Source organism: Rana temporaria, chromosome 3 (assembly GCF_905171775.1).
Source record: "Rana temporaria chromosome 3, aRanTem1.1, whole genome shotgun sequence".
Taxonomy (NCBI): Eukaryota; Metazoa; Chordata; class Amphibia; order Anura; family Ranidae; genus Rana; species Rana temporaria.
In genome coordinates this window covers 73,723,773-73,750,738 of record NC_053491.1, presented here as the reverse complement: position 1 = coordinate 73,750,738, position 26,966 = coordinate 73,723,773, and the positions used below count along the sequence as shown (strand labels likewise).

At 38.1% G+C, this 26,966-nt stretch overlaps 1 protein-coding gene across 1 annotated transcript in view; it reads left to right on the top strand.

Annotated features, from left to right (window-relative positions):
* Positions 1-26,966, top strand: part of ALDH1A2 (aldehyde dehydrogenase 1 family member A2) — a 55,475-nt gene that overhangs the window by 7,499 nt on the left and 21,010 nt on the right. The window contains exons 2-5 of the mRNA XM_040342757.1: positions 13,458-13,562; positions 14,218-14,358; positions 18,896-19,025; positions 24,495-24,556. Of these exons, the coding sequence (XP_040198691.1) occupies positions 13,458-13,562; positions 14,218-14,358; positions 18,896-19,025; positions 24,495-24,556 (438 nt within the window). The remainder of the gene's footprint in view (positions 1-13,457; positions 13,563-14,217; positions 14,359-18,895; positions 19,026-24,494; positions 24,557-26,966) is intronic.

Sequence of the window (26,966 nt, the reverse complement as noted above, 5' to 3'; positions counted from 1 at the left end):
GACTAAGGCCTCGTACACACGACCAAGGAACTCGTCGGGTAAAACACATCGTTTTCCTCGTCGAGTTCCTTGTTAGGCTTGTCGAGAAATTCGAAAAGCTTGCTTTGCGTACACACTGTCAAGACAAAATCTCCCTGTTCTCAAACGCGGTGACATACAACACATACAACGGCAGGGGAAGTTCGATTCCACTGGCACAACTCTTGGGGCTGGTTTTGCTAATCTCATGTGTTTGCGTGTTAAGTAAAAGTTTGTTAAGAGACGATTTGCACTTTTCAGTCTGTTACAGCTTGAAAAATGTGTTATCTCAATTACAAATGCTACTTTTTCTCCCGTCTCATACTTTTTTCTGAGCAAGCGTGGGTTTCTTAGTATACACACGCTCAAGTTTCGCGTCGAAAACCAGCCCAACGAGGAACACGACGAGCAAATTCAGACTCCCGTCGAGGAAAAAGAGAACTTGCTCTCTTTTTTGCTAGTCGAGTTCCTCGACAGTTTCCTCGATGAAAAACGTACACACGACCGGTTTCCTCGGCAAAAAAGCTCTCCCGCCAAGTTTCTTGTTGGATTCTGCCGAGGAAACCGGTTGTATGTACGAGGCCTTAGACTTTCAGCTCTTAGCTTAATTGTACAAGCTGAAGTTAGAAACTGATTGGTTACTCTGCACAGTTGCACCAGATGCTGTGTGCTCCAGTTTTGGTAAATCCCCCCTATAAGCTCTCATTACCCAGCCATTGTTGGTGCTTCCTCCTCGCCCCTGCAGAGGCTGCACACTGACACAGGGGAGCTGGAGCTGAGAGATTATGTGACTGAACTGTATACGAAATAGGCAAGTACATCATTTTTTTAAAATACATTTTTAAACATTTTGAGGAATAGTTGTAGTCAGAGCTACTATAAGAAATCATGGGGCCCGTCCAGCCTTTCTGATGGGGCCCACCAACCCAGCCTTCACACCTCCCCTGACATGCAGCAGAACAGCAGCACTGATCCACCCACACCCCATAAATGAAAAAATGATCTACTCCCATCTCATGGGCCCCTCTGTTGACATGATGGGCCCCAGGGAAATGTAATTGAAGCCCTGGTAAGCATGTAGGAGCAGGGGTGTGATCTAGTAAAATCTATTTCTTAATTTAAGCAGAAAGGAACCATAAAGCTGCCCTGGGCCCCCTTGTTTAGCTGATGAAGCCTGGGCCCAGTACAACAGGGCCAGTTGTACTGCCTTCTCAGCTGGCCTGGTTGTTGCTAGGCTTTTTCCACATTGAAATGTAAGGCTGACCTTATGTTATGCAATTTTCTTCCCTTTAATAATCCGATTAAGGGAAAAAAATGCTTGATCCCCCCCATCAACATCGACTGTGTTGATGGAAGAATCCCTGCCGCTGCTATATTGTATTCTGACAGCAGGAGGTTTCCCAGCCAGCAGTGATCGAACAAAAAAAAACGACAGGCTGGTTGTACTGAAGTCAATCGATAGATTGACTTCAGTACAACCACCCTGCCCATAGACGAATCGAAATTCATCCAGTTCCTACTCAACTGGTCGAATTTCGATCCATCGATGGCCAGCTCAAGTAACCTCAAATCGACTTTTCAGTATGTTTAGTATCATGCCTAACTGTACACTGTTTTCTTTAGCTAATTTTTTTGTGAATCTGTTGCAAATTTTCATACCTGAAAATTCTGCCAGTAGCAGCACTTCTTGTTGCATACTGAAAACTCTAAGCCCCTGCCTCACAAATGGTAGAAGCATTGTCAGTCAGCCGTAAGAACTCTATCAGTTGACTTGTTGGGCTGCCCACCAGTTCTATCAAATAAGCAACTCGACAGGCTAACAGACGGAGCTCCCACTGCAAGGTGACAACGCTGCTGCCAGTTGCAAGGCAGTGACTTAGCATTATCAGCCTGCAACAAGTAGTGCTGTTATTGTCAGAGTCTTCAGATAAGAAACTTTGCAGCAAATTCCTAAAAATGATTTGCGTAAGAAAGCTGTATATGGTGAGGCATGGCGCCAAAGATACTACAAAATAGATTTGGGGTTTATTGCATAAATTGTGATTAGGTTTGTCTGTACATAATTTTGCTAATGCATCGCCAAATAACATAAGCATCTTAAAGTCTTAATAAACCCACAACAGTAAAATCAGTCTGTATATGCAGTAAAGCATGCTGGTTATACTCACTGTGGAACATAGGGGCTTAATCCTACACAATGTGTAAAAAGGTTGTTTGATCCTGTCTTCTCTGATCCTCCCCTCTTTCCTGATAACACAGAGTCTATGGAGTCAGGCTGCACATGCTCAGTTTGGTTTTAATTGCTAAAGAGGTTATTTTTCCAAGGAGGATGCATGTGATCAGCACAGGGCCAATCAGCACTGTCCAGGCAGAGAGTCAGGGGGCTTGCAGTCTCATAGGTCAGTCATAAAACTCGTTCTACAAGCTTTAACCAGTGCTTGGCTGGACACTGTTAGAAGTAACAAGACTGCTCTAACTGCTGATGAGAAAAGGTTTTTAGAAGTTTACTGTTACTAAAATAATTGTATTTCAACATTCTGTTAACTGTGGGAGACCAGATATAGTGAATTCAGGGTCCTGAGTTTACCTGATATCATCTCAGGGATTTTGTGGCCGTTTCCATCATAGCTGTGGGCATTATGAAGCCCAGTTCATGTTTCTTCCTGGATTTTCCGAGAGAGGTGCATGCTGTAATTTTTAGGCACAGTAATGCCCAGAGACTCCTGGGAAATGAGTGTCATCATTTCCCAGGAGGCAATGGGGTCTTAGGACAGGAAGTTCTACCACCGCAGACTAGGAACTAGGAACTTTTTTTTTTAAGACTTTTTTTGTTTTACATTAAAGGCAAGCTGTTCATAAAAAGTTTGTTTTTAGGGTGGAACTCCGCTTTAATGACAAACCCAGGATGCAAGTGCAGCAAGGCAAGTGCTAGCCAATTAGCTACCTTGCTACCTATTTTAGAAAGTTCTTAATGAAAAATTATAAAAAAAAATCCATGACACCATAGAATGTGATAGTGCTGTATATTAGCATGGTTCTGTGATAGTAAACATGAAGTTTAAATTGATTATTGTATCTGATGAGAACTGTGATAAAGATAATGTGTGAGTTGTAAAAGCTCTCAATGAAAGTATGTCCACACTAGCAAATAAGCAAAGGCTGCTCTTTTTTGCTCACATAATCCTGGTAGCAAGCCAGAATTTAGGAACGTTTTCAATTAAATTGCTTGTTTTTGCAGCTTAGCCTAATGTAAATTAATCTGTCCTTAATTTAGATACTTTCACCAGAAACAACAAACTTAAAAAACTGTATAGCAAATAAAAAAATGTGCTGATGGTATATTGTACCCTTTGGTCTTTTTGCTATGCGATCTAATGACCTTTAGCAGTGACATCCTGCAAGATGTGTATGTTGCGGAAAGACTTCTAATGATGAGGTTTTCTGCATAATACTACTCTTCTTTTAGATAAAGCATTTTGATATACAAAAATGCAATATGTTACGTTGTATAGCAATGTAGTGCATACAAATAAAAATATAAACATGGAAATACTCTTAAATCAGATATAAACCCAATCATAAACTTCTCATATAGTCTTGTTGCATGTTTATCTAAGTTTTTAATACTCATTAGCAATCTTTTAATGTACAGAGCTCATTAAAATATTTAGTATTCCTGCTTTAAAAGCCGTTATTACACTCTGCCTATTACAGGGTGACAACCTTTTTTCTCTTTCTCCCCTTTATGCTCCTGTGTTGTGATCCTGTCACACTATAGGGAAATTACCAATGAAAACTATGGGCTTGATGCAAGCATTTTTTTTCCTTTTCGTTGTGAAAGAGGTGAAGCTCTGCTGCTTTCCATCTTCCAATCATGTGCAAGCAAAAATACTATTTAAAAAAAAATCTTGCTTGTGATTAAGTATTCTTTTGAATTTCTACCGTAATTACTAATCAATGTGAAAATTCCCTTATAAAGTGAACAGCCTATTTGCATTTAGTAAACCAACCCTTATAAGTCGCTATGCAAATGCTGCTTTCTCTCCCTAACGTGATGCATGTTTATCAACAAATGAATAAAGCCACCCATAGATATGAGATGACAGTTATCTGATCAATTATACACTGGGAGGATTCTAGGAAGATCCACTAGACAGGTTAGAAACCCTTCTCAATTTAAATTGTTGCCACTTTGTCAGTAGCATTGTGTGCAATGTGTGGCCTCAGTCTTCCAGCTCCCCTTCGTAAGATCATTGTGTATGCTTGGCTAAATATTCAGGGCTGCGTAGCACTCTGCAAAGTGTTTGTTTTTTGGAAAGTTGGATTATGACCTTTTCTGGTCTTATTGATTATTATCGGTATTGGTGTCGTTATTTATTGTTATCAGTAACAGAAACTGGTCTGTTTCAGTCTAGGAAACTCTAATGGTCATTCAACCCCTCCTGCTTCATTTTTCACAACAGAAAATAAATCCAAAGGGGGTGGCAGGAATCCCTCGCCCATGGTAGGTCTACATACCTTGGAACTTAATAGCAGGGGCCTCACAAAATTAGTCACTATAAGATATAAAAAATGTCAGGTGTTTACACTTTTCATCATCTACCAAAGCTATCAGTATCAGCTTTGGATCGATCGACCCTGTAAACCCCCTACTGTTTGTAGGGTAAAAAAAATGCACCACTCCAACTTTCCAAGAACTCACCCTTGTATGCTGGAATCCGGTGGTGGTTTGGAGTCCATCACTACTCCACACATAGCTCAGTACAATCTAATGCCTCATTTACGACCATTTTTCCCGTCTGGAAAACTGCCATGAGAGCTTTTAGCCTGGAAAATCGGCCGTGTGTTCCCGGCGGTTTTTAACCCGACAGCCGGGATTCCCGACTAAAACTCTCATGGCAGTTTTCCTGTCAGGAAACCTGGTCGTGTGTAGTGGGAAAAAGTTACCGAGCAGGTTCTCGGTTTTGCCCTCAGGTTTCCTGGCGGACTTTTTACCGCCGGGAAACATGGTCATGTGTACGAGGCATGAGTGTAAAGCAATACACTGAAGAGGTCTTCACAGACATAATTTGTCGAAATCGGCAAACAGGTTTCAGCACATGGTCCCACCTTCAGGTCTACACCTCTGATATTTTCACCCAATGGGCTTCATCATAGAGGATTAAGCTCATTGAGTAAAACTGTTAGAAAATAAGTTTTGGTTGTCAAGATATCATCCCAATCCTTTGGATTATACTGACCGTTAAACCACTGAGTTAAAACAAGTAAGGAATGTGGTCAGCATGGATGATGTCTCTTCTGGGTTTTAGCAGACTGCCTCTGTGCGTAGGCACAGTGTGGCAAAAAAGCTCCTTGGGGGGCATGACCTGTATACCCCAAGGCAATAATTATAGAAGCCCTAGCCAACAATATAAAAAAATAGTTAAAAATAAAAAATAAAACTGTGATTGTGTGAAAGAGGTTCTGGGATGAACAGCAATTTGTAAAGTAGCAAAACTGAGAACTTTAAGCTCCATTATTATTTTTCCTAAAAAAATGCAAATGTCCATCAAGTTTTGGCCACTCCTATGCTCTAGAAGTTTTGGTCCAGAGCAACTCCTGAGCAGTTTGATTAAACAATCTATCTGATTTCAACTTATACTAAAACATTTGTGTACTATGCTGTTTTTCAACGGTTGCCCCCTGCGGCTTGGAAAACAAACAGTACTGACCTCCTGTCTTGTGTAAGGCATGTACAAACGGCACCAAATGTCTTCTCAACGCCACTTGGACAACCAAGTTTGTCCTTTGTTACAATGTTACAATAAGCAGCATTGTATTTTGGTTTTAGGAAGTTTATTTCTTGTAGAAAGTCATCAAAATTTCTGTGTACATTGATCCTTTGTAAAACTTAAAGATAAAGGCAGCCCTTTTTTATCTGTAAAACATCTATAAAGGAACATTTCCTGTTCAGATTTATACACAGGTGCCCATTATCTTAGCTATGGACATACTTTTATATGCCCATTAAGGCTGTTTATAAAACAAAATTGTGCTTAGGGGGGAACAGATGTGATTCTGTATTTGCATAGAACAATGTATAGTTCTATTTGTTTTATTTCAAAATATGAAAAAAAAAGATATTCATCTTGATAGTTGAAGGTCCCTGGTGCCGTTTCTGGTTTGAAATCTTCCCTACTGTAACCATTAGAATGAAGCCAGAGTTTCTGTAATAGAAAATAAATGGAGATTCTATTAAGAAGAGTTTGATATCATTCTAATGGCATTAGTGGTAGGGTCTATAAATTGGGAGATATTCTAGATATATAAAACATGTAGGCGATTTAAAGCGTATCTAAAGCCAAAACATTTTTTTTTTGTTTAGTTCTTTATTTTGAGTGGGGGAGGATTTTATTGCTGTCCATGTCCTTGCTAGGAAATTCTCCTTTTTTTTTCTTGGTGACCATTGGGCCTGATCCACAAAAACCCGGCGTAACTTAATTTTTCCCGTTTAAGTTACACCGCCGCAAAATCTCTACCTAAGTGCCCGATCCACAAAGCACTTACCTAGAAATTTTGAGCGGTGTAACTTAAATCCGTCCGGCGCAAGGCGTTCCTAATCTAATGGGGCGAGTCCCATTTAAATTAGGCGCGCTCCCGTGCCGGACGTACTGCACATGCTCCCAATGCGATTTTCCCAATGTGCTTTGTGCGAAGTTACGTTAAGCCGAGTTTTGTGAATCGCGCCGGGTAAAAAAAGTTGCGTCGGGAAAAAAAATTTAAAAAAAAATTTGACAGCGTCACGAGAAAGAAGGGTCTACTTATACAAGGTGTACTAACTTTACACTTTGTAAAAGCAGCCCTAATTTTGCAAACTAATACTTACGGAGAAAAAACGAAGCGTAAAAGCTTCGTGGATCTCCGTAAGTGCTAATTTGCATACCCGACGCTGGATTTTGACGAGAAATGCCCCCAGTGGTACTGCATCCTAAGATCCGACAGTGTAAGTCCCTTACACATGTCGGATCTTTTGCCTATCTATGAGAAACTGATTCTGTGGATCAGTTCCATAGATAGAAACAGGGATACGACGGCGTATCAGTAGATACGCCGGCGTATCCCTTTTGTGGATCAGGCCCCATTGTCACTGGGACAGAAAATAAGGGAAAATGTGTATGAGGTCTAAAAAATGCTTTGAAGACGCCTTACAGAGCATGTGAATGTGTTTGTGAAGAATGTGAAAAAATCAGTGTGGGTAATCAAAACACATGGTGGTCTTCTTATTTCAAGATGTGACAAAACTCTAGAAAACAAAACAGAAAAACCTTTGAAAATGCTTCTATGTGTAAGTACTTACATACTGTACTCTCTAAAAATGCACAAAAAGTGTACATACCCTTAGAAGAAACCAGTCTTGTTAGAATCATGGAAACCACCATCATTGACTCTTCTTCCTACTCTTCTTCCTACTTGCCTGGTTTTCTTGCTAAACTTCTTCACTTAGTACTTTGAGACAAAGGAACACAAATATTCAGAAAGGGGCTTTTCCTGATTGTAATAAATTTTAATAAATTCAGTAGGAATAGGAAATATCAGAATATATATGTTTAATGTCAGCTTTTAAACCAATATTCAGTAATATAAGGTGCATCCAAATACAATATGTACATGGCTCTCAAATTGTTTACTGACATTTTAAGCATTAAATTAGATACAATTACCATTTTAATTAACAGTACAATGAGTCCATGGGGTCTAAATTTAGAAAAAGGAAGAATGCAGTATCTTGTTCTCCTTGCATAGGTCACTTGATCTTTTTCTACCAGGTTATCCCTCTACACACACATTCTATATGTTGATAATTATTGTACTCACTCTTAATGGCCCAGGCAACAAAAACACTATAATTACATCACATAGCAGCAAGTGACAAGGGTCATTTTGAAATACTGCATTTTAATGCACTTGTTGCAGTATGCTAAAATGTATGTGTCATGGTTCCTCATAGTAAGTCTGATGTCTGTTCTCATCTTAGTGCTGCAGTACAGTGCTTTTTGAAAAGTATGACATGTCTGTTTAATTCTCTGTTTTCAATGCCTTGGGAAGCCCATAGAAGTTGATGGCAATGCATCAAAATGCATATATGCCCTTTTATGTTGTGGAAACGGGTCTATGCAAGCCTTGGTCAATGGTAGTTAACCCTATCCACTCCAAATTCTTACTTTGAAAAATCAAAGCATGTCAAAGCGATTGTCAACGAGCAAAAGAAACACACATTGATGCATGGCAATGCACTTGTCTAACGCTACAAAAAAAAACCCACACATCTGTACACAAACACATAGATTAAATCAGGGGTCTCAAACTGGCAGCCCTTCATCTGTTGCAAAACTACAAGTCCGATCATGACTATGGGAGTCATGCTTGTAACTGTAAGCCTTGCAATGCCTCATAGGACTTGTAGTTTCGCAACAGCTGGAGGGCCACCAGTTTGAGACCCCTGATAATAGACCATAATCACTAAGCTGCTTTTTTCTTTTCTTTTCTTTTTTTTATTTTTTATAAGTGGATCTTACTTTTTCACCACTTGTGGAATAATTCTTCTATGTATTATTTTATGATTTTTTTATGTGACGTTAACACTGAACAAATTAATATTGCCGTCTTAGAGGGCACAGCATGCAAATCTAAGCAAATTGTAGATAGTAAAACATTTTTGTAATTTTTGGAAGACGTGATTCTCTTAGGACCTAGTGTGCACACATTGTAATTGATCTTGGTTAGGCAAGAGTTAAATATTACATAGGTATATAATATTTTCTGTTTATTCCACATTAACACTCAGGATTGCTTTGCTCCTATAATGAAAATATGATACTCCCTTCTTTAAATCAAGGGATCCCAGAATGGGAGAGATGAGGACAATATAAAATCTAATTTACTGACACAATAATTGAACCTCTCTTGACTGGCAAGAACAAATGCCCTTTTTGCCTCTTTATTAAACTGGCCTTGGGATAGTTTTAAGAACGTTAGAATGTTATTTTGTCTGTATTCTCCTTTTCTGTTATGATTCCTTACAGTTGGATAGTCTTTGCCTGCAAGATGATTATATAGAGCTATGATACTAGCAAAAATAACCCCTACACACGCTGTAGTTAATCAATTACTTTTATTTTTCTTTAAATATGTGTACTTAATGCCAAATTAAGCTGTAAAAACACCAGGGCTGATTTATGGTAAAAAGTCAGCCTTAATTAACGCTGAATCCAGGAGAATGACTCTAGTGGATGGCTTTTGCTATTGAGTTTGAACAATGGGCTCTAAGGCTTCTGCGGGGTGATTTACATGGAAACAAGCCCTGCTTCACTGAGGGTTCCCATTTCTTTGTCAAGTAGCCTTCAGCATTGGCTATATATATTCAGTGGATAGGATGATTTCATGTCATAGTTTATCTGATTTACAGACTACCCTTAGCCTGCACTCTATAAATTAGAACGTATGCTGGCGGGGAAACTAATTTAAACTTTGCAGGGATTCCTTGTGTTTTCTTGCCATGTGTCATCACTTGTCCACTACATGGCATTTTTATGAAGTGACCATAATGAAAGTCAGATTAAATGTACTGGCTACATATACATTTAATCGACAACCATCAGAATCTGTATAGTTGGACGAGCTCTGTATATGAATTCTAAAGGCCCCGAGTGAATTTACTTTTATTACAAAAGAATGTGGGCTTGGTGGTATGGATGTCTGCAGGCTGGTACTACCTGACACAGAACACTGAAGACTTTCAAAAGAAAGTTATTTAAGTGTAAGGTGCTTGTAAATCCGACAGCTGTTGCTTTTCAAAACTTGAAACTGTTCCAGGATGCTAGATGAGGTACTTTACACACACTAGAGTAAATGTAGGACTTTTACAGCCAATTTAAATGTGATCAACTTCTGTTAATAAGAAAGTAATGGCAATAATGTGTTTTACTTTAAGTCAAAAAGAAAGCTGAACAGCAGCATCTCCTCTTAAAAGATGGTTTTACCTTTGTAAAGTAGAGCTTAAAGGGGTTGTAAAGGTAAAAAAAAATTCCCTAAATAGCTTCCTTTACCTTAGTACGGTCCTCCTTCACTTACCTCATCCTTTGATTTTGCTTTTAAATGTCCTTATTTCTTCTGAGAAATCCTCACTTCCTGTTCTTCTGTCTGTAACTCCACACAGTAATGAGACACTTTCTCCCTGGTGTGGAGAAAGCCTCTTGAGGGGGGCGAGCAGGAGAGTCAGGATGCTCTCTACTTTGCAGATAAAAAAAGGAGCTGTGTGTTAGTGGGTGTCCTGACACTCCTGCTCGCCCCTTTCCCCCTCAAGAGGCTTTCTCTACACCAGGGAGAAAGCCTCGCATTACTGTGTTTAGTAACAGACAGAAGAACAGGAAGTGAGGATTTCTCAGAAGAAATAAGGACATTTAAAAGCAAAATCGAAGGATGAGGTAAGGTAAAGGAAGCTATTTAGGGAAACATTTTTTTTTACCTTTACAACCCCTTTAACAGAGATTAGTTCATGTAGAGTGTGTATTATTTATACATAATGACAACATTTTTTTTTTAACAGCAATTCACAGAGTAGAAGCTGACCATTCACATGTGTACCTGTCCCAATGGATTTTACAATCCCCTTTCCATAGTATAGACACACAAGCTACTGAACACATTTTAACTTTATCATTAAAGTGACACTATATTCTGGTTTAAAAAAAATCTATTCAAGTGTCTATTCTTAATGGAATAAAGTCCCTTTTATTGCTCATTGTTCCTCCAAATTTCAAAATTCATTTTTTTTGTGCTGCTGTGATCCAACTTCCTATCAGCGGGTGGCTATGTTCATTCTCCACATTCTCATTGTATGTAGGAATGTAGCCATCCTCTCTTGGTCACTCAGTAAACAATTTCATGAAACAAAGATTACAGGGCCAACGAATAGTGGATGTGTATGGATTATTTTTGGAGAATAGGGATATTGTTTAGTATTGTTTTAGGGCTGAACAAAGAACCAGCATAATGTACAAAATGCATAAACCTACAGAAACCAATCAAGTTTACTGTAGTTAGTTAAGAAGTAATTTCTAATGGAATGATATACTTTATGAATTTTTGCACATATCCCGTAGCTCAGGCAGTGTGTGTTCACATTATTATATTTGTATTAATAAAACAGAAGCTTCTGCTTTTAACCTGTATACATTTGTGTGATAGTCATGCCAGTGCACTTCTTTAAATCAGTAGTTAGTAGAAGTGTCTGCTTGATTCCGATGCACCCCAGCATCTATATAGAAGATCAGAAGTCTTTGCAGGAATTTCAGTAAACCAAAAGGACATGATTGGCCTTTGGGCTCCATGCAGATATACTATGTCAAAACCGTCTACTATTTACAACATAGTGAGCATTCTGACTACAATCTATCCATACCTCCCAACTTTCTGAGATGGAAACTAGGGACACATATTAGCAAAAGTATGTAGGCATAGGACACACCCCTTGCCATGCCTCCATTAAAGAATAATTATAATAAAATGTAGGTTTAACCCACAAGTGCTTTTTTTTTACAACTTTCTTCCTTTATATTGACTCTTGCAATTTAAAAATAGCACTGTAAAACACTTTTGGATAGATAAATAATTTTATATACAACTATATAGATCATTCCAAAATAAGGGACAAATGAGGAAGAAGTAGGGACAGGGGGACTTTGTTCCAAATTAGGGACAATCCATCATAATCAGGGACAGTTGAAAGCTTTGTTGTCGTTTTTGCAAGTAAGAAAAAATACCATTTTGTTTAGTTTTAAAATTATGGTTGTTTGCAGACTTCAATAGCATTAAATTACAAAATTGGCTAGCTATCTATTTATTGCAACTCTTTTAAATAAATCTGTGATTCTTCATTTAAATTTATTTGGCAGTAGATTTATAAACTTTCTGCTAAGCTGAAATAAATCTGATGTGTATGTATGGTCAATGGAAACGTGAAGCAAGCCCATACATTTTAGATGTGGTTAAACATGTATGCCTTGACATATGTATGTTGTGTTAACATTTTTTTTATACAGCGCAAAGCAATAGGTTCCCTTACTTCTCCCCAGCCCCCAGCTTTGCATATTTTCATTTTCTTTCATTTCTTCACTGCTCCATTTGGCTGCTAGGAGAGAAAAGAATTGCCTGGTGCTGCCAGGTTTAGGGATGCGTGGGATGGGGGAAAAATCCCCGGGAGCTAAATGCCTAAACTCCAGACAGCTGAACGTAGTGTTAAGCATTAAGAAATCACTCAACTCCCCCATCCCTGATAAATGGTATGGATGGAAAAATCTGTAGTGCAGGCTACAGTATACTGTATACAGTATACACCAGCGGCTGTCAAAATACCTGAACAATACCTGCAACTAATTGGATGCCAACAATGTTCCACTAACAATTTTCTGGTTGGTTTCCTTGACATGGTCAATTAAAAATTGTTTTTTTTTTAGCTGGGTGGTACCAAAAGGTCCACCCATGGAATTAATTCCAAATGATTTAATGAGAATCTGCCAAAATGTAATTTGTATAGGGCAGGGATTACTATTTGGTCAGACCGTGGATTGGCCATGAATTGAGTGACAGTCCTGTACAGACCGTGGCTAACACTTATCAGCTGTGTGAGCTCTCCCGAGTCTCCCACCCAACTACCGATGTCATCCGAACAGCAGGCGAAGGAAGGAGGTGCTGCAGATTGAAATGAAGAGTGGGAGTCTTTTCAAATAAAAGTGTGGAAAACCTGCTTGCTAACATAGTTGGCATAAGTTGGGCAGCTCCCACCCTTCAACCTGATCTGCAGTTCCTTCCGCCCCCGTCTGCTGTGGGGATGAGAGCAGCGGCTGGGAGTAAGACTCTGGAGAGCTCACACAGCTAAGCAAGGGAGGCTAACAAAAAAAGGGGCATTCTGATGTGGAGGGGCAGTGTGGTGTAAGGGGTACAGTGGCAAAAAAAGGCATGTTGACATAAAGGGGCACTGTAATGCAAGGGGCACTGTGGGGTAAGATGCACTGTGATGTAAAGGGCACTGTGATAAAAAGGGGCACTGTGATAAAAAGGCACACTGTGACATAAAGGGGGGATTTTTGTTATGAAGGGACACTACGATGTAAAGGGCACTGCAATTTAAAGGGGCATTGTGATGTGAAGGGGAACTGAGGACACTGTGGCAGGAATGTTTAAAATAGGTCATAACAATGTTATTGTTAATAGTAGAAACTCGAGAAATACAGAGAAATTCATTTTATTCTTACTAAAATTAGGTCTACCCAACAGATCATCTGTATTTTTCTTGCTATAAACATAAATATGGAAAATAAGTGAGGGAACATTTGTGACATGGATATATAATGTAACAGATGTGAATGTATGAACTGATTATTTTTTTCTCCCACTCCCAGATTTTTATAAATAATGAGTGGCAGAGCTCTGAGAGCGGCAAAGTGTTCCCGGTTTATAATCCGTCCACGGGAGAGCAGATCTGTGAGATCCAAGAAGCTGAGAAGGTAACTGCATCAAAAAATACATTCTGTTTGTTCAGTCAGTTAAAAACCACCCCTGTATTTCAGATCATAATTCCCTGTATTGGGGTATGCATGCATTTTAGAATAGTCATAAAGGGGTCCCAACTCTTTAAGGGGAACCTTTCATAATGAGAATATAGGAGCTCCAGTCACTGGCTTGTTTAACCTGGTGTGGACCAAGGACCATCATCCTTGTCTTTATCCTTGCTTCACTGACTTGGAACAAGTATGTAATATGAAAAGTATTAGGAAACCTGACTATCATGCTTGTTCCAGGTCAGTCACTCTCTAAGTAGTAAAACAAAATTCCAAATGTCAGCACTGGAACATGCAAAAAAAATAATAATACAGGAATGGCAGCTACCATATTCTTTCCTGACTTTCTTTAAGGACTAAATTGCAGAGTTTTGTTTTTAGGTCACTGGATAATTGTATTTTATTGGCAATCATCTCATCTGCAACATGCCAAAATAAACATTCTGCACACAAGGATGTAGCAATAAGTTGCTAAATCAGTAAATATCATAGGATTAACTCTACCTTTGTAGTTTCATGGATTTGTATTTATAAATTTTACTTTCATAATGTGCTCCATCTTTGTAAGACAACTATAATTATTTTTCTCATCTTTTAAAAGGCTGATGTGGACAAAGCAGTAAGGGCTGCACGTTTAGCGTTTTCTCTGGGCTCAGTGTGGCGAAGAATGGATGCATCTGAGAGAGGGCGACTTTTGGATAAACTAGCTGATCTGGTAGAAAGAGAGAGAGCAATCCTTGCTGTAAGTAAATAATCAATTCCTATAATCCTATAAAAGGGGTGATAATACTATTATTATTACTGTTATTACTATTATTATTATATAATAACAGTTTACGCAGCGCTTTACAACTTGAGGGTAGACAGTACAAATACAAGACACTTTAATACAGTAGAAATCAGAGGGCCCTGCTCCTTAGAGCTTACAATCTAAGAGGGAAGGTCAAGAGATACAAGAGGTAATAACTGTGGGGGATGTCCTGATGGAGAAAATAAATGTATAGCTGTTAGGTGGGGGCCAGATAGGCTTCTCTGAAGGGATGAGTTTTCAAGAATCATCTAAAAGTGGACAAAGTAGGAGAAAGTCGGACAGATAGGTTTAGAGCATTTCAGAGGATGAGAAAGGCGTCCTCAAGGCAAGCATGGGATGAGGTGACAAGGGAGTTAGAGAGCAGGAGGTCTTGGGAGGAGCGAACAGAATGAACAGGCCGGTATTTTGGAACTAGGTTAGTGATGTAGCTGTGGGTCAGGTTGTGGATGGCTTTGTAAGTTATTGTTAGTATGTTGAATTTAATTTGTTGGTTGAGTGGCAGCCAATGGAGGGATTGGCAGAGGGTTATAGCAGACGCTGAGCGGTTTGTAAGGTGGATGAGCCTGGCAGCAGCATTCATGATGGACGGAAGAGGGAATAGCCAATGAGGAGGGAGTTGCAGTAGTTGATGCAAGAGATAACCAGGGAGTGGATTAGAATCTTTGTGGTGACATTGGTCAGGAAGGGGCATATCTTGGAGATGTTGTGGAGGTTGAGGCGGCAAATTTTGGATATCGATAGGATGTTAGGTCGAAAAGGTTAGTTCGGAGTCCAGGATTACACCTAGGACCTTGGCGAGGGGGGACAAGTTGATAGTTTAGCCATTGATATTGACAGAGAAATCAGGGGAAGTGGCACATGGGGATGGAAATATCATGAACTCAGTTTTGGATAGGTTGAGTTTTAGGAAGTGATGTGACATTCAGGCTGAGATGTCTGTTAGTAAGTTGGTGATGCGTGAGGAGACAGATGAAACAAAATACTATTTTGAGACAATCTTTGTAAAGTGTTTGGAGTTATTGAATGCAGTCATTTGTTGTTCACATGACATTTAGAAGAGGCAGAAATGAGACATAGATTACAAATTGTTGGATGAGGTCTGTTTCATGTTACAGTGGCAAGTAGGATTGTAGTAAATCAGTGCCAGTTTATGAAGCTGTGTAGATCACTTCTCCTTTGGAGGAATAAAGCGATCTACAAATGCTTCAAACAGTGGAGTACGCTCCCTGATACTGGAATCTTGGGAGACATAACAAGATTACAGTGCCAGAAATTCACTGAAACACTCAAGGTGTCCATTTATTTATCAGTGATAAATTGCACTCAGAGTCTCAGGTAATCGTGCTAGGTCTGAGGGGAAAACAGGGAAAGTGACCTGAGGTGTGCCACAGGGTCACGTGGTCAGTATGCCTAAAAGGGGGCATACCCAAGTAGAAGAAAAAGAGAAGAAATAGCAAGAAAAAAGGGGAAGGGTGGGTGGGACACGAGAGAACCATTGCCTAGAAAGAAGGATAAAGGGTGGGTTTAAATACCTCCCGTCTCCTCCTACAAATTCAGTCACTGCTCAATACACGGACATTCTATCCCCCTACACTATATATACTGTATATATGTATATATATATATATATATATATATATATATATACACACACACACATACACACATTATATATACATATATATATATAATGTGAAAAAATACTGTGCTGTCCCTTTAAACAGAAAAACTGCAGCCAGCACAGCAAAAAGACAATTGCAAACAGAAATAACAAATAAAAGTGCAGCGCTAAAAGAACGGTTTCTGGATAAGCCAAGACCATAAAGTGATCATGTAAATCTTAAACATGTGTAAAAAACATGTGAAAAAACATAATTAAATGAGTATTCAGTAAAAATAAAGAATACAATGTGTACATAAGATGAACGTGAAGTCCACAGATAATTCTCCCGAGTATTCGTGTATATGGTTAAGAAGGAAACTATGTTACACTTTGTTCTCCTTCTTAACCATATACACCAATACACAGGAGAATTTAATCCACCCCGCTCCATGATTGTCTACCCTGAGGGTCACTGCTCTTGAGAGCGATCAGAAGGAAACACTTGCAAGCCAGAGGTCGTCTACACGGATGCCCTCAACTTTTGGTGTACTTTTGAGTCTAAGTTTTCCGGTAAGCCTTCATCCAATTGGTGATGGATATTCTACTGGCAACTTTCTTTACATCTGTCTTCATCTTTGATGCCATGAGGATATTATGAGAATTTTGTTTATGTGTCTGGACGTATCACATGTTTGGTTTCCTTATCTGTGGACTTCACGTTCATCTTATGTATACATTTTTTATTTTTATTTAATGGCAGCTTCATAAACTTACAGTCTCTGTGTCAGTCAATAACAGCTTCTCTGTGTGCGGAGATCATCGGCGGACAACATGTTCTCCCCTGATCATCTCTGTTTCATAAACCATTAATGGACTGAGATCAGCGGTGATGTAAACAGTTTCATAAACGAACACCTAAGTCAAGTACTTAACCAATTAATCATGTGACACTTTCGTTTGGAGCATAACTAGGTTTAGGATTGCCTCCCACTTTTGCTTTGCTGTGGTCTGTTGCGATACCATCTGAATGGAAACCCCAAACCTCATTTCTTATGTGGTTGCAGCAAACCCCAATGCACAGGTGGAAGTTGCTTTTTATCCAAAGACTTCCCCAAATCTGATTGACTCCAAACCCAGGAATAGTTGGCTTACAAGTGGCCCTGATTTGCTCAGAAGACCGGCAAATCTGTCTGAAGGCCCAAAGAGAGCACAGAGAGCCCCCTATTCCCCTGTACTGTTCTTCTCAGTAGAACTTTAGAACACTTTTGCCCCTCACTAATATTCAAAGATGGAGCAGATTTTTGATTATGCTGGCCAACTCTACTTGAAGGCAACACAGATACATAGACAAATTCACATTACAAAATAAAGTTACTGATTTATGAAAAGCAAAATTTGCTGAGCTACATAAAAATAATCCTGCCTTATACAAACCAACAGTTGTGTTTCTCATTTGGTTTTCCCTGAAAACAAAAGATTTAACCTAACTGGCTAAAAGGGACAACACCTCCACTAGTGTTACAGGTTTTACTTATGTTTCATAAATCAGCCTCGCCGAGTAGTGTTGACATAAACCATTCTTTTGTATTCATGTTTTATTATATGTGTACTATATCACATAATATATAAGACACTGCTTCAAGGTTTTTAAAATGCCTAATGCCTATTATGCTGTAGGCAACATCAGCTGCAGCATACATGTAACAGTTACTGCTTGCCATTGCCGGATCTTCCTTCACTTTTTAAATCTTTCAAGTTCTACAAAAGTACTTGGTGCCCATAATAACTAGCAGATGTTGCTCTCTGCTGTAAATGTTCACTAAAGCATGTCAAGCATGACTGGCAAAGATACCATGTCTGGATAACTTTTGCTGCACAGAACTTGGTGATATTATTAAACAATAATCTAATAATAATAATGCAATATCACTTTTACAAACTGAACACATGTAGTTCATAGACCTCCAGGAGAAATACACCTTCCATATTTCAGCTTGTACTCTTGCAGCAATGTGTACATTTAATATACAGTAACTGTCAAGTGTAATGCTTCTCATCCCAAAGGCAGCCTTACTATCTAACACAGTGGGGAAAAAATGCAGTAACCAAAGGAAACCAATTTTTATTTTTGTAAGGTCATTTCAGTGAAATTATTTCTAGTAACTATGAGTTATAGCACTTTGCACATTATCATTGCTTTTTGGATTGGCTGAATTAGTAAGCTTGACGGAGTGGGGTTGATTTACAAAAGGTAAATTGTCTTTTCACTCTGCACAGAAACTTACACTTTGCAAGGGCATTTTTCCCAAGCTTAATGAATGAGGTCAAGCTCTATGTAAACTTTCATCATCCAATCATGTGCACACAAAAGGCAGTTTTTTTTCTGTTTTCCTTGGACATGATTGGGTATTCTTTGCAAAGTGAAATTTCACCACATTCACTAAGCTCTGGTGCAAATTCCCTTGTGAAGTGCAACTTCCCTTGCAAATTGAACAGCTTATTTGCTTTTAATAATTCAACCTCATTTCGGTCCAATATTAAGTAGCAATAAACTTCCCTTTATGGCAGCCAATATTTAATCACTAGACTGCTTGCTACTGTTACTTTTTGCGGACCAGTTAAATTTAAAGCGGAAAATATAACTACAGGAGTAAAGTCTCTTGAAACAAGGTGTAAGTTTATACACTTTGATTTAAGCCATTAGTGTAATAATATTTTATGCAATATTCTGCACACATTTCCGGTAACTAGTCTGATTTGTTTCAATTTAATTTTATCAGTTTAAGAAATCCAGACTCCTAAATTTGGCTTTATTTGCACTGATCCGAAGTTTATTATAAACTGACATTTTAATTTACCTTTCAGACACTCGAATCCCTGAATAGCGGCAAGCCTTTTCTACAGTCGTTTTATGTAGATCTACAAGGTGTGATTAAAACTCTCCGCTATTATGCTGGCTGGGCTGACAAGATACATGGCATGACTATCCCAGCAGGTAGGTAACATCATACTGCACCTCTCTACACAAAACTATGTCTACCTTGTTTTATGGAATGCTTGGCTTATGTGAGTGACACACATTTGTCTGCCACTTAGCAGTCATAGCAAAGTACAATTAGAATGACTCAAGACATATGTTCATTAAGTTCCTCCAATAGCACGATACACTAGTTTTTGCCCAGAGAAAGACAAAACAAAATCCTCTGGACATCTGAAGCCAATTTTACCTTTCTAATCAGGCGAACTGTCAAGTTCAAAATGTTACCATACTGTCCTTTTTATAACTGTGTAATGACCCGCAGGGCAAATACAGAGTTGAAATAACTTATTTTGTTCAACTAAACAGGAGTTTCACGTAAAATAATTTCCTATTTTAAACAAAAAAAACATCAGTTTAACTGCAAAAAGGCCAACTAAGCCTCCAGTAACAAATTTAGGGGTTGATTTACTAAAACTGGAGAGTGAAAAAGCTGGTACTGCTTTGCATGGTAGCCAATCAGCTTCTAACTTCAGCTTGTTCAATTAAGCTTTAACAAAAAACCTGGAAGCTGATTGGTTTCGATGCGGAGCTTCATCCGATTTTGCACTCACCAGTTTTAGTAAATTAACCCCTTAGTGTGAGTGTAGCCAAATGATTTAGAGGTATTTTCCTTGTACATTTTTTCATGAATTTCTATGGGCAACATGTAGCACAGGAACAGAATCACATGTTTTTGGTGCCATAGACTTTTTAATGAGAGTGCTCGAAAAAATAATTTTTCAAGTATTTTTCAAGTACTCCCATTAAAGTCAATGGGGCTAAAAATCTGCAAATCTTCCCCAAAGGAGCTCATATACTTTTTCAAGCTCCATGCAACAATTACCAAGTGACACAATGTTCAGGTGCGAATGGGGGCATTGAGAATAATTGAGAATTGTCACACTCCAGGAATTGTGCATCAAAAATTCTCCGGTGTGAATGGGGACAAACGCTTAGGCCTTTGATGGACTGGTGCCACCAGCAACAAAATCACTATAACTCCACTTACGTTCTCTTATGTCTCTACCCCCTAACTGTCCAACCCAGCCCAACCCACATTTTCTTTAACCTGCAGTCTGGTGATTTTGTCTTTGGCAAGGTGTCACTAGCAGCAATATCACTAGTGCAACACAACCCTTATGGAATTGATTTCTCTTGAAATAAGCTCCGTCTTACTCTGTATTACTTAGCAGTTTCAAAACTGATACTTCTTTAAAACACACAAAACATTGTCTCTCAAACTAAATTTGTTTAATATTTAATGTTAAAGAATAAAACAACTCTGGTTCCAATTTCAATGCACAGAGGAAACATTTTAATTTGCTGTAGCCACTGGCGCCACGAAATTAGGATTTGCTGCTAGGACAGTTCACTTATTTAACCACTGTTCTCCATTCTCTTTTGTGCATGACGAAAATAATGTGCTTCAAAGAGTAAAGGAAAACATTCCCTCAAAAGTCACTGAGACAAATAAAGTGATTTAGACAGTTGTTTCGGTGATAAAATCACAATGCATACATACTTAAATTTCAGTTATGGCAAAAACAGGAAAGGAAGATAAAAAAAAGTGAATCTTGAACATGTGAAGTAAGATCAGTGTCGTAGATAAGACAAGAAAAAATACAAAACCCATTTAGTTCTTAAGTTTTTGCTGCCAATCAGCACTGGAAAACAGCAGTTTGTGCACTTTCTATATACATGTCTTCTATATAGAAAAATGTTTCATGGAGGTGGGATTTCTGGACAGTGCTGAACAATGCCCACATGCTGAATACTAAAACAATACAGCAGGCAAAGAACGTGGGACTTTTTAGAATAACACTCAGGGACATAAAACACATTAATATAATCACATCAAACAATAGTTTAAAAAAATCACACGATGCACAACACACTATTTTTTTTTTTTCATGTTACAAAGACCACTTACAGTATATATTTTGCATTAAACTGAGTGTTGCATTTTACAGGTAACAGGTTGCAGTCAATATATTTTGTAGATAAGTTCACTTCATCTATTTCAATTCTGTGGATTGGGAAGGAAGGAGGTCTCCTTCAACACTACCATCTTGTGACAGGACAACATTATGCCCTGGACCTCTCTATCCTTTTGTCCAGTGGTCTCAAAACTGTGGCCCCTGTGCCAGATATGACCCTTTGCTTACTTTTATCTTTGGGACACTGGTCCTACCACTGATATGAGGCACTATTACTCCCATTGATACTGACCTCCAACAGTGAGAAACTATTTCCCCCACTGTCACCAACAATGGGGCATGTTTCCTACCATTGACACCAAAGATAAGGCACTATTCCTCTAACTAATACCAATGATGGGGTGTTATACCTCCTCCTACTGATCACAGGTGCAATGTAATTTTTAAAATCTCGCTGACCACCAAGCCTGACAAATGTTCTACTTCCGCTGTTGCTGTGGCATTTTCTATTCTCACTGGCTACAGTCCTGCCCTACTAAAGTCTGAGGGACAGTAAACTGGACATTTGTTTAGAAAGTTTGGATACTCCTGCTTAAGTCTCACATAGAAGTAGCCCAGTATCCTTTTTTCTGTGGAAGTGTAACCTTAGATTGCCATGACCATATGATTATTATTATTATTAGTATACAGGATTTATATAGCGCCAACAGTTTGTGCAGCACTTTCTATGACATATGATGCCATAGAAGAATTGTGACCACTATACTGAGATCAATGGAGTTGCATGGATGTCTTGTAGCCCTCTCACCTGAGGGTCCTGATGAAGTACGGTTATCTGCAGATTGGTTGATGGCAATCTGTTGCCTTTCCTGTGAAAAAGGACAGTCAGTATAATGCAAATATATAAGTAATCTTTGTAGTGTGTCAAAAAGAATATTGTATTGTGCATCATATTTCATTCTTTAAAAAATGTATATTTCTTAAATTAATCTGGAAATATTTTATATATTTATGTTTTGAATTTATGTCCTTGGGTTCAGTCCTAGAAAAACCCTAGTTCTTTGTCTGCTGTACCAGGAATGAATTTAGTGTCACATAGTGACGTTAATCCAGGCAATGACAGCCTCAATTAAAACAAAAATTGGTGCTACATATCCAAGTGTTCTGCCCTTGGAAACATAGTGTCCTTTAAAATAAACATTCCACAAACCTGGGCTTTTCATAGTGAGCATATGAAGAAACAATGCATAATCAGAGGATCCTGCCAGTTGACACTGATCAGTATATCCATAAATATAGACAGCAATGTTTTTATTCAAATCTTGAAATTTTCTATAAAACATATAAATACTCCCTCCTCCCATGTCCTCCTATTGGTCTGTAAAGCCTCTCAATACATTGAAGGAAGGTTTGGGAGGTAGAGAAGAAGAGCAAGTTTAATTTTTACATGGAAAATTTTAGATTTGCTTGTACATCTGCAACCTGTATCTCTGCATCCACAGGTCATTGTTTAAGAGATTTTTACTGCTCTTTATCATATGCTGTATGAATTGTCCAAGTTTGTTCCAGGGTAAGTTTAAATACAACATACATATCATTTTTTATTCTCGGATATGAAATGTATATATTGATTATACATGAAGAGAAACAGATGCAGAGTTCTGAAAATGTATTCCCAACCTGGAAGTGCTCCAGTGGCATCATCATTCATGATGACCATGATCTGTAAAATGTGGTGCCAAATAATGTCACTATTGAAGAAGAATAGCAGTCATTGCACAGGATAAATATTTTCTCCTCCACCCACCACCTGCTGTTAGTGTTATATAAAATATGTCAAGAACTCGGAGGAAAAATGATATGGGAGGGTGGAGGCACTACTGGCAACAAATATATACGTTTTTAAGTGTGCTCATAACAGAAGATTTTTTTTTAGATATTTTTGTTTATTGTCACTAAAATTAAATTTGAGAACGCTGACTTGCCAGCAGCTTAGGTTGGCAATCTTTATTAGGCTTATCCAAGAATAACTTATAAGACTGTGCAAGGAACCCTGACAATAAGGAATTTATCGTAATGCATAGCAGCCAATCAACATTCATCTTTCATTTGCATGACTTCAGCAATGTGAAATTTGGTTGATATGGACTGAGTGAGTGAGTGAGTGAGTGAGTGAGTGAGTGAGTGAGAAACTTATATAGCGCAACACATGCAAACTGAATCGCCTCTGGGCGCTTAGTATCCGTTCCCTACTGTCCTTTTGCCTTCAGAAAAGATGGGTTTGCAGTTTGTCAATGATCTGTCTGCACTCCTATTAAATAGGCTTGCATTCCTTGGAAGTGCAGACTATTCTGAGTGATCCATTAACATATACTTCAGTTCCAATATATATATATTTAATAATTTGATAACATAAAGAAATCAGGGGGACTTACCAGTAGCATCAATGAATGACATAATTTACTTGCAGTCCCCATTAACTATTATAGATTATTTTGTGGAAAAGCATCAAATGGGCTAATAAGAACAATAGGCTTGTACTGAACACAGAAGCACTATTGCCAATGTGCTTGGTATTATTAGAGTTAGGGGCTTAAGTTGGCTATACACTAGTAGATGTGTGCAAATTTTTATGAAAATTCTCAGTACATTTGTTGACTTTTGAAAGTACTTTGAAATTACATTTGCTTTTAACAATTATTTTTGAAGTGAATAGACTTTCCCAACTAAAAACTTTATACACTGTTAGAAATGTGTTCTCTGACTCCACTAAAGATTAGAAAATAGAATGTTCTTAAAACAAAAAATCCCTATCGGAATTTTGCATATCTTTGGTTAGTTTTAATCTTAACATGAAAAGATGAAGGCCCTGTGTACAGCCTTGAGCTTGGATCCAGTGGCCTCGATAAGCTCAAAGGTCTGATCTTAAGATAAGCACAGGTGCTAATAGGTGTATGCATTTTATTAGGAGTGTGAATGATACAGTTTGATGGTCAAGAAAGGATTACTGGAACCACAATGGCTCTCAGCCTGTTATATGGTAATATGTACCTGTCTGCCTGAATATCTGCTCTATTATAAACCTCTGATGAACAATAAGGGAAACGGATATGTGTATTTATGTAATTGTATATCTGAGTTCTGTAGTTTGACAAGCAGAGTGGCTCAATACCACATGGAACACTGGAATTTTAATTTGTATAATATTATATATTGTAACTATTGATGCTTCTATAAATTAACTTGTGTTTAGGTTTTTGTGGCCTTTTAACTATCTTCTTAATGATAACCCTCATTTGACAGCCCGTGTGCCCACTTGTGGCATTCCTATAATATTGCCTCTCAATTTCCAATGCAGATTTAAATTATCACTGCCCAATTTCATTTTCTCAACACTCTGTATAAAACATAGGCTTTGTTTGTGTTTTCCTATTTCTTATGTTTGGTTAAATTGCCTACTCATTGTTTTCTGATATACATTCCACTAACTGTAACAACATGTTTTTAGATGGAGATTATTTTACATTTACAAGACATGAACCTATCGGAGTATGTGGACAGATCATCCCAGTGAGTATCACAGTGTTTTATTTTCATTGAGTGACTTTCCTTGCAGTTGCACACAACATGGGGCTTTGCAGCTGTGCATTTCTGTTAAGCAAGAGGAGAGAAAAAAAAAATACTCAGCTTCTATTGGCATATTTTTATCATCCTCCCTACAGCTGCTTATTTAAACAGGTTAATGGGGATTTAAATCTGCAACTTGGAGAGCTGTTCCCTAGCATTGGGATTCTTATGGCTCAAGGAATAAAATAAAAATAAATACATAATACATTTACTATATTTGGTGATATAAACAGATCTTAAAACTGTTTGTGCACGTGTGCATGTGTGTGTATGTGAACCTCTGCACCCTTGTATGCAACTTTTTTCCATAGACTTATATTTCATGATTTTAAGGATGAAACTAGAAATACATGGCTTTATAACATCATAGCATACTGCAACATATCCCATAACTTTGCACAGCAATGTCATATTATATTCACTGAATGTACACATGCTGCTCCATTGTTGCTTATTTTATAGAGCCTGTGTAGTTTTCTGCTATGTACAGAGTAGTGTTGGGAAGTGCTCTTAGTTTATTTGTCAGTACCAAAGTGGGGAGACCTCATCATCATTAGCAGTACTGGTACCCAGTTTTTATCCTGGGTAGGGTACTGTCTGCATGGAGTTTTCATGTTATCCCTGTGCTGGTGGGTTGGCAATTCTGTACTCCAAAGACATGCTGGCAGGTTATGTGGCTCCTGTTTAAAATTGGCCCTATGATATGTATGCCTATGAGCTGAGGACTTTAAATTGTAAGCTACATGAAGGCAGGGACTGGTGTAAATCTACAATATGTAAAGCACTACATAAAGTATAGATGTTGTATAAAATACTTATACTTGTAATAATTAAATACACTTCACCATAGTAGCTGTTGAGTAGTGCTACAGCTTGTGGCCATGTTCTAAGAACATAAAAATATATAGCAAAGAAGCAGAGATGTTCCTTTTGTAAAAAGACTGTTTCATTTCGATGGCCTTAACATATATATGATAATTTCCTCCCCTCCCTCTTTATTATAGACATTAGCCTGAGAGATTAGACTGTCCAATTAACTTAAGGTCCATAATCAAAAACAGTCTACATTCTAGTGTATATGAATTACTGTGCCATTGTGCCAGTGGAACATTTAAGATCCAATACAATTTTCCCTTTAACACACCCATGGAAAATTCTTGTGGCAAGCATGCTGTATTGCAATATTAAAGCAAGTCTGAACACTGGCTTTTATGGTAAACATTTTCCTTATCCCGTAGTTTCCTGGGCATATTATCTTTCCTTCATGACATTTGTTATGATACCACAGTAGGTTTTCTAAAGCTCTTACTCGTTTACAAAGGTGGACAGAAATAACATTACCAACTTGCACTCATCAGTAAAGACTCCAAGCCTATAATTTTACTCTTCAGATTTCATCCAGCGATGACTAGTAAAACAATGATGAAGGTCAGCAGTCAAACAAGAGGATGACATAGGCCTCGTACACACGACCAGTTTCCTCGGCAGAATTCAGCTTCCGACCGAGTTTCTGGCTGAATTCTGCCGAGGAAACTGGTCGTGTGTACACTTTCGGCCGAGGAAGCCGACGAGGAGCTCGGCGAGGAAATAGAGAACATGTTCTCTATTTCCTCGTTGTTCTATGGGAGCTCTCGTCCCGCCGAGCTCCTCGGCGGCTTCAGTGCTGAACTGGCCGAGGAACTCGATGTGTTTGGCACGTCGAGTTCCTCGGCCGTGTGTACGAGGCTTTACACAGCCTAAGCACTTATCGTCTTTCATGCTCACCTATATGAGCATTTGAGAGACACTGATTTTGTTAGGAATGATTTCATACATCTATACAACAATTTAAATCTAAAAAGGCAATAATAATAAAAAAAAATTATATACTGTATATATATATATATATATATATATATATATATATATATATATATATATATATATATATATATATATATATATATATATATATATATATATATATATATATATATATATATATATATGTATATGCTTTCATCTCTCACTGCATTCAGGACCTTATATATCAGCATGTTCTAACTAAAATAAGAGTTATTTTAGTGACTACATATAGACTTTCAAGGCAGGTCTGATGTTGATTAGAGATATTAATCTAGTTCAGAACATGCTGATATATAAGACCTTCAAGGTTTTTACCACATAAATAGGTGCCATTAATTAAAAATATTGTTGGATTAGCAGTTTCCTGTGTAAATCTTCACAATTTCTCCTCTGTTCTCTTCTGCTTAATATAGCATTAAAAGATTTTTAATTTTTTTTATATCAGTTTAATACTTGTAAAAAATACCTGTTGGTCCTGTCAAAAATCTAGGCCACATCTCTGTGAACC